Raw genomic sequence first — 16,593 nt, 5'->3', positions numbered from 1 at the left:
ATGGCCATTACAATTACTTACTTTTTTAATGGCCAAATAACAATGGTGAAAGTAAGCTGAGAAAAAAAATGTGTGTAGAGTATCTGGCAGACATATCTCTGTATCTGTTTTACAAGTATTTTAATAGAATGTGCTCTGGCGAACTTATAGTATTTGTGCCCCCTCGACGTACAGACTCCCGACTCACCCGATAAGGGGCAAGATCCCACCCCTTCACTGTAGAGATTCCTAGATACTAGAAAGCATTCTATTCTTATAGTTTCTACCCTCAAATTTACTCCCAATCTTTTTCTTTGATTTGTATTTATATACATAAATTTAAATGTAATGTGAACAGACATCTTGCTTCTCACTTCCCTACATAGTTTTCTTGTAGATATGGTCTCAAATAGTAACCCTTTATGTCTGAGTAGCAATATGCCATACCAGTGGCATTCACCATGTTTGGGTTGAACTGACTTTCCCCAAAGGAGGAAATTTCATGGGAATATCAAGTTCACAAACGGGCCCACTCGCATGTATGTCCTGGTCAGGGGAGATAACAATGTTAGGTTTTTGAAGTTTTTGCAAGGAAGTGCTAATGTTTTCCTACGTACAACACCTAGTATTCCCAAATGATCACCTATCTGTAGCTGGCCAGGCTCAATATTGCTTAACTTTGGTGGTCTAACAAGAACGTGTGCATCAACATGATTATGCCGTATATAAGTGGCAATATGCCTTGTTTGGTGTGAATAAGAATAAAAATATCTGATTTCTAATGGAAAGTAAATATATTCGGGTGACACAGGTGATCATGTCAAGAGATGAAGAAGGGCTGCAATTGATGGTGTAAGTTTTTGTTGAAAGCTTTGTTCGAATGTAGAGAAACTAACGACAGACCCTAACAACAAGCACATACACTCGTGTTCAATAAATCACTTGTGTACAATGTCTGTGTGTTATTTTTATTATGAATATAAACTGTGGACTATATCTTTGTGCACCGCTGACCATCCACATTAGAATCCTAACACGGTCCATAAGAAGAAAATAATAAAATAAGAAAAAACTATAGCACATGTGTTTGAGTAAGGTGGTTGGTCAGAGGCACGGGCGCGGTTCCACGTGGGTACATAGTAATAGAAATCTAAGTGCAACTACACTATAATAATGAAATTCGGAAAACAAAAAAATCAATTTAAAAAAAAAACAATGGTATCTACTGACTTTTTGTGTCAATTTCTACTAAAAACAATGATTATTACTTAGCATGTCAGAAGTACTTAAATATTACCGTGTTATCAAACACAAGTTTTTGATCTTTATCGTAAAAACTCTTCGCCATATTTCTTTGGGAATGCATGACATGATAACAAGGGAAGTAACCCAGTTATGCTAAAACAAGGCAAGTAACTCATATTTATGATAGTTAACACAGAATTAATTTAAAAGTTCTTCACAATTGGTAATAGTTACATGCTATTTATCTCCCCTTGGAACTCTCCAGTGTTTTTTTTTTTTTTTTTAGCCAAACATTTTATATTCACTAATTTTTGTCAAAAAAATGCTTTCTTTAATAATTTTTTCCTACCTTATCGTTTTTCATAATTTTTGGATATATTCATTACTGTAACATAACAATTAAGTAGACAATTGCTTTGCCTTGAAATTCAATATTAAAAATTTTAAATTTCGCTATTATAGTATAGTTGTACTGAAATCATAGTTATGTTTTCTGACTAGAGATAAATGACAAATCGAATCTTCAATATTATGTTTATTATTGTTGTTGAAATGTTTAATGTTTTCAGCTGATGAAGTGGTATGGTGACAACTAAAGATGGCGACTATAGAACATTTTTTTTGGTTCTGGTTCAGAATTCCTCCTATATTAAAAAACAAAAATAAAGGAAGTTTTATTTTTAAATAAGAAAATCAAATATTTTTAGTAATCTATTGTCTACCATTTTGAAAATGATCTAAAAAAACAAAGGGCGATAACTCAAGATAATTATTGTTGTTGAGATGTTCACAGCTGATGAAGCAGCATGGTGACAAATAAAGATGGTGACTATAGAACATTTTTTTTAGTTCCTATCTAAATTTCCTTCTATATGAAAACAAAAATAAATAAAAATCTTGAAAAAGGAAAGAAGTTTTATTTTATAAATAAGAAAATCCAATTTTTGGAGTAATCAAAGAGTGGATGTCTTGTCCGCCATTTTGAAAACAATTAAAAATAAACAAAGGGAGATAACTCAAGATAATTCAGACTTGCACAATTTATATTGTATTTTCTGATGAATTCCCATTAACCGCTTAAAAATGATTTTCTTTATAAAAATATAACTACTTGAGCAATTTAGGTGATTTTTGAAATAAGATATTTTTGTTTCGTCATGGGTATGTGCATCAGATTTTTCTTTATTTTTGCATTTTAATATGAAGGGAATTCTAGACAGGAACTCATTTTTTAATTTTATCCCAACTAATATATAAAAGTCACTTTGTGTTTTTTTTTTTTTTTTTTTTTTTTTTTTTATTACATTTTCACCCCAAACAAGGCAAATTGCCACTTTGGTGTAGGGGGCTACTATCAGGGGCAACAACTACTGGGGTACTATGTAGGGATTTGGGCAGCAAGGTGTCGGTTCACGTTACACTTGAACTTCTGCACGTCAGTACTGTTGGGGAAGCAGGGACCTGGAATGGAATTCCAGAGTCTTGCGGTTCTGGGGAAGAAACTATTGGAGTAAAAAGATCTTTTACATCTAGGGACCTCTACAGTGTGGGGGTGGGATCTAGTAGCCTGTCGGGTTTGTCGAGGGTGCTCGCGTCGTGGGGGCACAAGTGATTGCAGTTCATCAGAGCATTCACCACTAAAATACTTGTAGAACAGGCAGAGGGATGCAACATTTCGTCGATGGGACAGAGGCTGAAGCTTAGATGCCAGTTCAGGGCCTATCAGATTTGCGACTCTCTTTTGAACCTTGTCAAGGAGCGAGAGACTAGTAGCAGATGCACCAGCCCAGATGTGGCAGCAATACTCCATACATGGGCGAATGGTGGCCTTATAGAGGTACAGGATACTTTCGGGTGTTAGTAGTTTTCTAGCACGGTAGAGAGAGCCCACCTTTCTTGCAGCGGCCCTGGCAATGCCTTCAATGTAATTGTTCCAACTCATGTTTCCTGTGAACGTTAGGCCAAGGAGTTTGAAAGATGGACTCTCAGATAAAGAGTCGTTGGCCATTGCTATTGGTGGTAGAGAGGGTTTCTTGTAATTATTGAATGAAACTAGTTTAGTCTTGGCAGCATTGAACGCGACCAACCACTTTTGTCCCCATTCCACTACAGATTGGAGGTCTTCCTCTAGTGTTTCTGCCATTTCTTTAGAAATGTGTTCATTCGTCTTCCTGTCGTGTCTGCCATAGAGTGTAGTGTCATCAGCATATATACCCATCTCAGAGGCAATGTTGTCGGGGAGGTCATTTATGAATATCAGGAACAATAGAGGTCCAAGGATAGAACCCTGGGGCACTCCCGCATTTATATCATATTGTTTAGATGTGCGACCGTCGAGGACTACCTGGATTTTTCTCTTATCTAAGAAGGATTTAATTATGTTAAGTATTCTACCAGTGATACCGTATGATCTGATTTTACTGAGGAGACCCTCATGCCATACCCTGTCAAAAGCCTTAGATATATCTAGAGCTACCGCTCTGCCTTCCCCCGCTTTGTCCAGTGATTGGTATATACGTTCAGAGATCACGGTGAGGATGTCTGCTGTGGAACGGGCTTGTCTAAATCCATATTGTTTGTCAGTCAGTAGTTTAGCATCTGTAAGATGATGGATTAGAGCGTGGTTAATTATGGTCTCAAATATTTTGGCAAAAAGTGGAAGGAGGCTAATGGGGCGATAATTTGATGGGTCTGTCCTTTCACCAGAATTCTTGAATACTGGTACAACAGAAGCAGTTTTCCAACAGCCCGGAAAGCAAGCTTCATTAAGACATTTGTTGTAGAGTTTGGAGAGAACTGGAGCTACTTCGGCTGAGCACTTTTTTAATAGCACAGCTGGGATAAGATCGGGTCCACATGCTTTTGAGGTGTCAAGGTTTTTTATGATAGCATGCACCTGAGCAGGGGTGGTTTTCAGATCGTCTAGTGTGGCGTCTGTCCGCATAGGAAAGTCAGGTAGGGGGTGGTTGGAAGGGTCCAGTGTGGAGTTTGAGGCAAACCGACTGGCAAGCATGTTAGCCTTGTCGGTTGCTGAGGAGACAACCTCGTGATTGTTGGTTAGTGGGGGAATTGTCGATTGCCCATTATTTACTACACTGTTGTAGATTTTCCAGAAGTCTCGAGTTCCTAGTTTTTGTGCTTCGATGCGCTTTTTAGTGGTTTCCGTAAATTCTCTCTTAGCTGTCGCTATTTCTTTCTTAACGTTATTTCTAGCTTCTATATACTTCAGTCTGTTTGAACTGGACTTATGTCGGTTAAACCTACGGTATGCATGCTGCTTTTGAGTAATGGCAGTTGCACAAGTCGACGTAAACCATTGGGGAGAGTGGGGCTTACTATAAAATTTCCGCATGGGAACATGCGCTTCGATTGCAGTTTTGAACCAGTCAGTGGTCTCGTTTGCACACTGTTCAGCAGGGAGAGAGAAAATATTTTTCCATGGAGCATCTCTAATTAGTTCCCTGATGGCTTCCCAGTCAGCCTTATTATAATATCTCGTTGTTTTGAGCACTGGCTCTTCAGTTTTGGGTCTAGTGTTTAGGGCGATTTCAACCATTATCACTGCATGATCAGCGTTCCCGAGTGGGCTGTGGGCCTTCGCTATGCAGTCATCGGGAACTGTGGTCAAAAACAGATCTAGAAGTGATGCGTGTTGTTCTTCCTGGTCAGGGAAACGGGTTGGAAACGTAACAATTTGTGATAGGGAGTGAGATATAGCGAAGCTATGGGTTGTGCTGCCCGCTGCATCTGTGTGAGTAGAGAATCCAAGCCAGTTTTTGTGGTGGACATTAAAGTCACCAAACACATGTATTTGTGCGCTAGTGTCGAGGGACAGTGCCGTGTCTATGCTGTCAGATACTTTGTTTATTATGGAGCAGTCCTGAGTCGAGGGAGAGCGGTAGAGAAAATAATAGTAGCTAATACTGTGTTGCACGTTTAGTCTAAAGCACATAAAGGCTTGATCATCTGTTTCTAGGTTTGTTTCTCTAGTCAAGGGAAGGGTATTACGAATGTAAACTCCAAGTCCGTGCATATGTCTGTCAGAGTCCTTACGGCAGAGTGGGAGATATCCAGGCATGTTAAAGTGGTTAGAGGGAATGGAGGAGTGTAGGTTAGTCTCACTTAGTGCTAAGATATCCGGGGTATTTGTTAAGAGAAATGCTTCAACATCAGCTAAGTTAGTTCTAAGCCCACGGATATTTGTGAATGAGAGCCTCAAGAGTTTCTTCCTTTTAGGTTCTGAAACGGCCGAGCCTATTTTTTTACAAATTTCACACAAAGCTAATTTCTAAATAAAAAGAATAATTTTTACAGGGAACTATTTTACCTTACACTGGCTAGTGTTACATAAAATAATCCCCTGTAAAAATCATATTCCAAAAATTACGTAAATTGATCAAGTAGTTTTTTTTCAGATAGAAAATCATTTTTTAACGATTTTAAGCGATTAATGGTAAATCATAGCGATTACAAGACTGAAAACAAATCGAGTTATCACCCTTTGTTTATTCATGATTTTTATTCGTTAATGTGAGAAAGAGGCTATCGAGAAGAGATTTAGAAGTCATTCCTTTTATTTGGATTTTTCGGACTACTCTTCTCATCTTGCATATCATTTTCACATTTCAGTTGATGTAACCTCTGACTTTTTTCAGGTGTATCTTGTCGAACTTGGGAATGTTTCTGTTAAACTTGGGAATTTGGATGAAATTTTGAAGTGAATCCTTTATTTACTTTATGGGGGTAGCATGCTTTTTTTTTTTTTTTTTACGTGGAGTTCACCACTTATTAAGGCCCAATGGCCACTCGGGGATAAGGGTTATTGTGTGTACAGTAATCAATGGGATAGTGTAGCAATAGTATTGGGGAATTGATAAGGTGTCATTACTTGGGGGGGCGGTTCATCAGGAATTTGTTTGTGTTAAACTTGAAGACATCCAGGTTGAAGTTGGGAGGGAAACAGGCAAGCGGAACAGAGTTCCACAGGAATGCAGTTCTAAGAAAGAAGCTTTGTTCATGGAATCTACGTTTTGATTTAGGCACAGATAAGGAGGTGGGGAAAATTATTGACGGTGGTTTCAGCTAGTCGGGTGTTTTTTGAAAAAGATTGGCGAGGGGGGGGGCCCAGAGAATGGAGCTCAGACGAGCACTTGCCATGGAAATAACGATAGAACAAAGACAGGCTCGCTACGTATCTTCTGTGGGAAAGAGGTTGCAGGGTAGAGAAAAGGGCATCCCCCACCAAGCCACGAAGTCTATTTTGTACTCTGTCAAGGCAGGATAGGCTGTTTTTAGCAGCTCCTGCCCAGATGTGGCAGCAGTACTCCATCTGTGGACGTACTTGGCTTTTATATAGATAGAGAATTGCATCATTAGTGAGATATCTTCTGGAGCGGTAGAAGGATCCCACCATTTTCCCAGCGACCTTGGCCACAGACTTGATTTATGTGTTCCATTTAAGATCAGAAGTAAAGGTCAAACCCAAAAGCTGATGCTCTCGTTTGGTCAGTCATGACTGGATAGAAGTGATCTGCAATTGTATTTTTCGGTCACCCACAATAAGAATTGAACCTCTTTACTACTTGCCAGCAATCTTTCACTATTATAATAATGATAATTTATTGATTGTATTTATTATTGATTTTATATAGATATATTCAAAGACTTCCGATATTACATTCTAGTCGTTCCAAAAGTAAAGCCTCTTACTTTTTTTTTTAACTCCAAACATTGAAGAGCTATGAAAATTTTAGTCGTACCATGAAAATGAGCAACTTTTTCCACAAAGTCACCACCATTCTCAATGCAATTTTGCCAGTAATTCAATGATACATCTTTGCTTCTGATGCACGTTCATGATAGGGGTTGCCTTCTTATAGTCTTACACTGTCAATATCTGCAACAGAGAGATGAATCTTTCTGGTCATGAATGCATAAGTTCAGTCATAACAATGCAATTAGCCATCCCCTCTGATCCATTCATCATTTAATATCCTCAAAAATCCGAGGACAGAGCCATTCATTTAATCTGAGATTAATTAAAGATATGAGCATTGTGGGTGAAAGGAGAGAAGGAAGATGACACAAACTGACCGATTTTTCCATACCATAAAATATTGATGTTTCTTGTTTCAGGAAAATCCATCGCAGTACAAGAATCTTGGAACTCCATTCATAAATATCTTAAATCAGATTTTGAAACGAAAACTTCCGCCAGAATATGATTACCATTCCATCCCCAATCCGTGGATGCAAATCTCTTTACTACGGCTGCTCACACTTCTCGGGGCTGGTGACAAGAAGTAAGTATAATGTATTTTGATTGGCTGAATTTTTGCTAAACATGGAATCTATACAAAATATTTAATTTTAATTCATCATTTATGTATATCCTCTATCAAGTGAAAAAAAAATCATCCTTTGCTTGTATTTACACTAATATTCATGCAAAATAATGCTTCAATTAGTGAAGTTAAAGGAAAAAAATAAGAACGTCTTAAATGGGAAAGTTTAAAAAGGAAATTAATTTTTTATATAAACATTGGTGTGAACACTGGCAAACATAAGTTTTTCCTTAATTTTTTATAGAGGTATACACTTATATAATATAATATAATATAATATATATATATATATATATATATATATATATATATATATATTTTACACATGATCATCTTTTTTTAGTATTTACTTTAACTATGTTCAAAATTAACCTAATGATTTCTCCAAGGAATGAAACCAATGTTTCTGTGTAGCTTTTATATGAATGAAGCATAATTTTTTCTGTAACTTTTGATGCAAAGTATACACACACATAATATTTTATGTATTAATTTGTTTGTAAACAAACTGATAGTTTGAGCACTGCGTGATAGACAAGTTATTAATTTAATAGACAGTTAAGGAGAAATTCCGGTTTGGCAATGGACACAACGGCAAAAACTTCACATTTTTCTTTCACATTTTTTTCCTTTTTTGCGGTACGGCTGCCTACTACAACAATGCCGGGCACCAAGGCTAGTATATATATATATATTCAGTATTTACTTTTAATTGTGCTCAATGCATGATGAGAGCTTAGAGCAATTTAAAAAATTTTTTTTATCAAATTTTCACCCCAAACAAGGCACGTTGCCACTTTGGTGTAGAGGGCTACTATCAGGGGCAACAACTACTGGGGTACTATGTAGGGATTTGGGCAGCAAGATGTTGGTTCAAAAATTAGTCTTATGATTTCCCCAGACAATGAAACACTTACTTTTGGCATTCTCAAAACTCTCATCTCATTTCCCTTATTTTGTCCTTTAGTTCTCACATTTCCTGAGCAATGTTTCTGACAAAAGGAGAAGAATTGCTGTTTTCTGAGTTGGAATCTATCCATCTAACACTTATCCTTGGTTGGATTTTGATCTTTAAGTAGTATTTTTTAAACCCCTTACATTAAGTGGCATCATGCCCTCTCTGGAGTGATTTCTATAAAAAAATGTTTCTGTGTAGCTTACTTACCATGAGATATATATATGGCGCTGATTCATACTTTTTTTTTTTTATCTAAATCAGTTGAAGGGGTTTGGTGTTCATTTTATGATCTATGATCTGCGATTATTATTTGTGCTTAATACCAATGGACATTTTCTGTTTCCAGTTTCAGTTTATCCATATATCCAGTGTTGAAAGAGGTTTTACAATGTGCCAACATGAAGGAAAATATTGCCTTTGGTAAGTAGTTCTTCATCTTTGATTTGTATTCTATTGCTTCATATGTGTGCAGAGATGCCTTTTATATGCATTTCGCATTTCGATGTGTATACAATGTTTGTTTGACAACGTGTCAACAGCTTTTGTATTATTTGGATTCTTCGGAATACTGTTCCCATCTTGAGTGTTATTTTCATTTTTGACCTTCTTCAGGTATATCTTGTTAAACTCCGGAATCTTAATTTTGAACTAGGGAAGAGTATAGTTTATAACTGAATTTTATGAAGTATTTTATCCACAGGTCCTTGCATAGCCGACGTTGAAGGTTCAATCTTCAGTGTAGGCAATTGCAAATTACTTGAGACTTCTACCCAGTCATGGCTATTGGATCAAGAGCACACTACCACTGTGGATTAAATTCCATGCAGATTCTCGAGTTTGGCAGAAAGATTCCCAAGTTTGATAAGATACATATGAAGGAGGTCGAAGGTTACATTTGCTAAAACGTTGTGAAAATAACACTTAAGATGAAAACAGTAGTCTAAAGAATTCAAATAATACAAATAAGCAACATTTTAGGTTATTTTATGTAGAGGAACTGCATGTGCAATCTCCATCCACAGTTTCAGTTGTTGCCATGTTTTGTCATTGGCTGTGAATGGTCCTGTGTTCTTTGATTTTGGATGACCAGAAATCATCAAACGATGATATGACACATATTAATCATTGGGCACAAACAAAAATCAAAAAAGAGAATCTATCAACCCAGTTATTATGTAACTATTGATTAGTTTATGTACATTAAGTTGGTACAACTTGTGTAGAAATAATGAAGGAAATGTACTAAAAATTCTATTAGATTTTTGTTGATGCTAAAAATTCTATCAAGTCCTTTTTTATGCTTGTCAAGCAGTCAATTTTTGGGGTAATGAATTGGCTCATACTTCATCTGTTTAACTGGCTGTGGGGAAATCTGTCTAAAGGGCTGATATTTTTTGCTTATATACAGATAGACCCCAAGCCGACATGGGGTTGACTAGTTTTGTAGGTTTAGTTAATTCTCCAGCCTAAGCACTAGTTTCTCCCCATCTAATTTTCATTAGCATTTTGCCATACATTTTTTTGTGAAAATTGTTTTGGCCTTCTAATACTTGAATTTTTACTACTCTCTTACATCCAACATGGTTAGACCCCAGACTTGCTTTTGTTTCTCTCTGCCTCCTCTTTTCAGTTGTCGATCCTGATAAATCTAATTTCTAAAACATGTGGGCAAATAAAAAGTGATGTTCCTGGAATTCCAATCATTCCTATAGTCACACATCCTACTGTTTTGGCGACCCTGTCGGTGGGGCATTAGAATACGCCGACTGCCCCCCCCTGTAGAGGGTAAAAGTCCCTCAATGGGGGTCCTGGATATGACCTTAAACTATATCCAGTGGTGAGGCCCCAGCTTGTGGGCTTTGGGGAGTGTGGAGCCACCCTTTAATTACCATTGCTCCCAGGTCCACTCTGACCCGGAGTGGTAGTACCTGTTAGGGTCCCAACTATGGGTTGAATAGAAACCGACGTGAAAACAACAGATATACTCTATTAAAAAAACTTTTCTTCAAAATCTTTGGATTCGGCATTAAATAATCCGAAAAGGGTTGATATGCTGTAAAACAACCAACCAACCAACCAACCTACTGTTTTGACAGCTGCAAATTTTGTTTGTACTTTATGCGTCTTTTGTTATAGCACTTTGTTATATGTATTTCTTATTTGTTATTCTCAGTTTGATGAGCAAGGATGCTTTTTTTTTCTTTTTACTGATATTCAACACAAGTTGTCTGTACCTTTCTGTATTGGGAGACTATGGAATTCTGCACCTTGACGAATTTCAGCGGCTGTTGTGATTGTGCAAGTCTATCCTGGATTGACAGGCTTTGTTGCAGATGCCACAAATGTATGTGGTGTCTGGTGGCAAGAGGTCTATTGCAGCCTTTTGCCATCTGAGCTCTTTCCTCTCCCTCCACCGCTGGTCTCTTCTCTCCCCACTCCTCTTGCATCATGCTTTTACAGTTTTTCTCTAACTGTTGGGTCGATGCCACCTGCTCTTGTGTCTCACAAACATTTTTGTGAAGTAGAACAGGTCTTCCTGTTGGTCTGTAGCCAGTTGCAAGCTTGCTAAACACAAGTAATGGTATTAAAACGATAGTTTTATAACTTTTTAAAAATTGATAGCTTCATAGGGTGTCAAAATTCTGAAAAGAGAATGATTATGTTTTAATCTTGTAAAATGTGTTCCCATTCTTTTTACGACTCGTAAATTTTCTTTTTCTAACATGTCTAGTTTTAATGACGTTCATTAAAATAAAAAAAATATTGTTTAAATTTAATCTGCTTGCATGCTATTTATTGCTTCAATGTTTTTCTCAATTTCAGCCATCATCTATGAATGTATATTAACAATTAGCCGCATCGCACCTGATCCAAATCTTTTAGAGGAAGCTTCAAAGTATGTGGGAAAATTTCTGCGTTCAAGCAATCAAAATTTGAAATATTTGGGTAAGAAATCATCTCGCCTCTATATCAGTTCTGTTTCTATCCGTGTATTAATATGCTTGCACCTTTCTTTTGTGTCATACTATCAGTAATTCATAAGTATTAAAATAAATTGAAACAGTTTCAGCTGATTTCACAGTTACAACATTGCTATATATTGCTCACAGATTTTGTGTAAATTTATATTTTGAATTTTATATATATATATCTACTATTATATAAAAGGAACTTTGTCTGTTTCCTATGGACTTGAAAACGACTGAGCTGATTTTTATGAAATTTCACACAAAGGAACTTTATGTGCCTGGCAGCGTTCTTAGATAGGTTGTGTATTGGAATGTCTTTGATAAATATCGATAATCGAAATAATCGAATGAAAGAAGGAACAGGCGATTTTGACCAAAGTTAACACCTTACACAGCCTAACACCACAAGTGAATTTGAGAAGTTTTATTACTACACAAGCCGAAAGGCTTGGCATATAAAATCAACAATAAGTTCTTTGATATGACAGGGGCGCGTTCAAAATGAATGTTTCTGTTTAGAGCACAATTGAAGCATGATACTTGATGTTTTGCATTTTAAACTTTAATTTAAACCATTATATATTTAAAATAATTTTATCTTGATAAGTGGTGATCACTGTGTAAAAAAAAAAAAAAAAAAAAAAAAAAAAAAAAAAAAAATCAACAGTAGGTTCTCTACAGTGCAATGTGGACGACAATGTATTGCGAAATAAGTCATAGTGAGAGGCATGTGAGCTTCCTCCCAGTCTAGTAATGGGTCCCCGACTATAGCAGGCAATCAATCGATTTGATTGAAAAATGGATTATTTCACTGATATTGATGACAATAAAAATAAAGGAGTGTGAAACATTTGTTGATCATCATTCAATCCTGTGCAATGTCAGGTCACCATGCTATATATTGCAATCATGACAGACTATTCATATTCACTTGAAGAAGCCTTCCCTCTGCAAGCAGAGGGAAGTCTCTTAGGTTTGAATGTGATCAGTCTCTATGTGATATCATACGTTTCAGTATTTTAGACATATAGTGTATTCCGTTTTTTTTTTCCTAATACACTATATTGCTATTTTTTTAAAAATGTATCGCCTCCCATTTTATTTTAAATGTATCGTCTCCCATTTCACTGGATTTTATTAATAAAATTAAAAAAAAAAAAGAAAAAAAAAGTAAATCTCTCAATCCAACTTATAAAAAGTGAAGCTGAAACACGTTAGATGGTCTACCCCATTAATTATTTTGTTTTTTCTCTCTTTTCCACTTTTAATTATGAACATCAAAACGGGTTTTCCTGTTATGATTGCAATTATTAAATTTTGCACCCCACATAATATATATATATATATATATATATATATATATATATATATATATATATACATACTAAACATTTTAGCGCATTTAAATTTTGAATGAACAGACAAAATATCTTTGAAACCATGTTTAAGATGCAAATATTTTATTAAAAATCATTTGATATTTTTATCTTTTAAACTTCACATATTTTCTTAATTTCGGACAGTAAAATATCCATCATTCTCTGATCCCCCCTCGCCAATCTTTCTCAAAAAACACCCGACTATCTGAAACCACCGTCAATAATTTTCCCCACTCCCTATCTGTGCCTAAATCAAAATGTAGATACCATGAACAAAGCTTCTTTCTTAGAACTGCACGCCTGTGGAACTCTGTTCCCCTTGCCTGTTTCTCTCCCAACTTCAACCTGGATGTCTTCAAGTCCAACACAAACAAATTCCTGATGAACCGCCCCCCCCCTAAGTAATGACACCTTACCAATTCTCCAATACTATTGCTATACTATCCCTTTGATTACTGTACACACAATAACCCTTATCCCTGAGTGGCCATTGGGCCTTGATAAGTGGTGAACTCCATGTAAAAAAAAAAAAAAAAAAAAAAAAAAAGTGTTTTTTGTTATGTATAATTAGAAATTTCCTTGTCTTGTATTGTTGAGGTTGTTGTTGCATGCGAAAACGTGGAGAAAATTTGTTATTTGGATTTTTTTAAGCTTGTGATAGCGTAACGAGGTTTGGAAAAAAGGTTAAAAACTTTTTAAAGAAGTTTCTAAAAACTTCTTTGCCAAATCTCATGACCATTAATATGCTTCCTTATGTTGTATGTATGTAGGTATTATGTTAAAACAGTTGAATATTTTACAGCATAAAGTTAATTTCTTAAAGCTGTCCAAAACGTTAAAGCAAATATGATGATAATGTTTGACATTTATAAATGATTTTTTTTTTTTTGTTTTTTGATTCAGGTATGAAAGCCCTTACTTCATTAGTAGTAGTGGCACCTCATTATGCTGTCGACTACCAGATGATCGTGATGGAATGCCTTGAGAACCCAGATGCTGCAATTCAGAGAAAGGTTAGTCATCGATACTGATTATATCTTAGACTACTGACAAGCAATTATATATATACATCCTATAAAAGAATTTGGTGCTTGTTTACATGGGTGATCTTTTAAACGATCACATTTCAGGTGAAAACATTATAAGGTCAGCTAACATACTTCTTGACTTCTTGTGTAGCGCTACCAGAAGCGATGACAAGATAAATAAACTCCTTCACTTTTATTGTTCTTCAGTAGTTTTATTGTGAAGTAATTTATTGAAATGAAATCTAACAAAAGGACATTATTGAAAAATATACAATAAAAATTAACCAAAATATACAAATAGAAATAACACAAATAGTCTGTATTTGCATTTTTAATAATAAAATAAAAAACAAACAAAAGTATTTCTTTTATTTGAAATTTTATAAGAAATATGTTTATAAAATTATAAAAATAAATTTGTTTTTAATTTTTAAAATAAGAGTTTTTATTTGAATTTATATAATAAATATATGTTTATGAAAGTATGAAAATAAAAATTATTGAAATCCAAATAACAAAATTTCAAACATCATAAAAAACGTATTCAATGCACAATATTCCCAAAATAGTTTTTAAATATTTTTAAAAAGTGTTTTTAATAATTCTTTTGAAAATAAGAGTGCAAAACGTTTTTTCAATAAATTTAAAAAAAAATAATTCATAATTAAAATAAGACCAAAAAACTTTACAATGATTATTAAAAAAAAAAAGATTGGAAAAACGTAATAAAGAAAGGCTACATGTGCAGGTGAAATATAGGTGTGAGAGAAAAAAAATGAAGGTACTAATTTGCCATGTCACCCCTTCTGGTAATGCTATGGCAGAAGTTAGAAAGTATGTTAGCTGACTATAACCCATTATTACGAATCATGGGAAAATTTGTATAAATTCCAAAAATTACAAAATAATATCCAATAGAAGTATTTTAAATAAAAGATCAGCAATCATTATTTTCCCAGACAGTTTAAAGATGGCGGACCTTTAAGTCAAGCGTTATCTCCCTTGTTTGTCGTACCGAATCTGTTGCACAACTCTTCCACATTAAAACAAAAACAAAACTCGATAATTGAATAAATTCTACTTTTACTTGTAATTATTTTTCTATTATATCATGTTTCGTAATTTTTGTTAATTTTGCCATGACATAGAAGAGGAGTCGTCTATGGTCTGAAATCAATGATGTTCCTCAGGGTTCCATAGTGTGCCCAACTCTCTTCCTGATTTTCACCACTGATCTCTCAAAGCACATTCTTAGGTCATTTGATAGACATTTATGCAGACAACACCACAATCTATGACAACACTTCAAAGGTCAGTAATGACCGGGATCTTTCTGATTCTCCCTCTTCTGATCTTGAGCACATGGTTCAATAGGGAAAAAGGTGGCTAGTTAATTTTAATGCAGCTAAAACTAACCTTCTCTCTTAATCTTTCTGATCCCCATCAGGCCTCAATTGAAATGAATGGTTCTCATCTTATGGATGCATCATGTCTTGACAAGTTTCTGGGACTGACCATTACTCCTGATCTGAAATGGAACACATACAGCAAATAATTTATCAAGATCGCTGGAAAAATGGTTAGATCATTCTACTGCTCAAGTAGGTATCTCCCTGCCGATGCAATCAAGACTGGCTTCAAAACCTAATGAATGATGCACTTTTTTCTTCCCAACAGCCTCTTTCCCACAGAAGAGATTTTACGAGCCTGTTTCTGCTCTGTCGTTATTTTCATGGCAAGTGCTCATCTGAGTTCCAATCTATGACCATACCTTGCCAAACTTTCATAAAAAATACTTGACTAGCTACAACCATTAACAACAGTTTCTCCTCACTCTCTATCTGTGCCTGAATCTAAACACAGGTTCCACGAACATAGCTTCTTTCCTAGAAATGCCCACCCGTGGAACACTGTTCCATTTGCCTGCTTCCCGGCCGATTACAGTATGTTAGCCTGCAAGTCCAATGCAAACAAATTGTTATTAAACAGTCCCCTTATATATTCAAATTCTACTCAGTTTATACCATTAATGACTACTACACTACCATCTTACATTCATTAATCCTTATCCTTAAGTGGCCTTTAGGCCTTGATAAGTCTTGAATAACTTGTAAAAAGAAATCACAAATCTACCTAAACACTCAAGAAAATTGTCTCAAATTATGAATTATCTCCCTTACACTGATATTTTAGTTATCTCCCTTGAATCGTCGAGACACATTAAAAGATACGCCCTTTTGTATGGAGGTTGAGAAAACTCGTCCACACATATACATATATAACACACACGTTATTAATGAATCTAGAATTTATGTGTCTACACTTAGATATAAATTCATTATTTTGGGTTTATAATTCAATTTGGTTTTCGAAATGTTGCTGAGTTTATGAATGTCACTGTCGCGGCATATTTAATATTTAAAATTTCTATTGCAGACATTCATGAACATTATTAATTGTCAATGGATTTTGTTGTACCTGTTTTTTGCAGACGTTGGAGCTGATGTACCAGATGGCGAACCGGATAAATATTGATGTAATTTCCCGCAATCTGCTGAAATATATCTCCAAGACAAGCCATGATCCATTCTGGCAGGCCGACATTGTTGCCAAACTATTTAGCCTTGTTGAGAAATATCCTTTCATTGTGCTTTCCTATGGACAGCAGCCAACACCCTTTTTATTTTTAAT

General features: G+C 35.4%; 1 protein-coding gene across 2 annotated transcripts in view; it reads left to right on the top strand.

Annotated features, from left to right (window-relative positions):
* LOC145299251 (uncharacterized) overlaps positions 1-16,593 on the top strand; it is a 121,335-nt gene that overhangs the window by 23,646 nt on the left and 81,096 nt on the right. Inside the window, exons 7-11 of one of the 2 annotated variants that reach the window (XM_080144387.1) lie at positions 7,360-7,526; positions 8,873-8,946; positions 11,350-11,472; positions 13,778-13,887; positions 16,394-16,536. In XM_080144387.1, coding sequence (XP_080000513.1) covers positions 7,360-7,526; positions 8,873-8,946; positions 11,350-11,472; positions 13,778-13,887; positions 16,394-16,536 — 617 coding nt within the window. Of the gene's footprint in view, positions 1-7,359; positions 7,527-8,872; positions 8,947-11,349; positions 11,473-13,777; positions 13,888-16,393; positions 16,539-16,593 lie in introns of both variants that reach the window. The other variant, XM_080144386.1, reaches the window with a different exon arrangement.

The sequence above is a fragment of the Euprymna scolopes genome, chromosome 2 (genome assembly GCF_053919585.1).
Source record: "Euprymna scolopes isolate OS-2025 chromosome 2, ASM5391958v1, whole genome shotgun sequence".
NCBI lineage: Eukaryota > Metazoa > Mollusca > Cephalopoda > Sepiida > Sepiolidae > Euprymna > Euprymna scolopes.
This window is presented reverse-complemented; position numbering and strand designations above follow the sequence as displayed.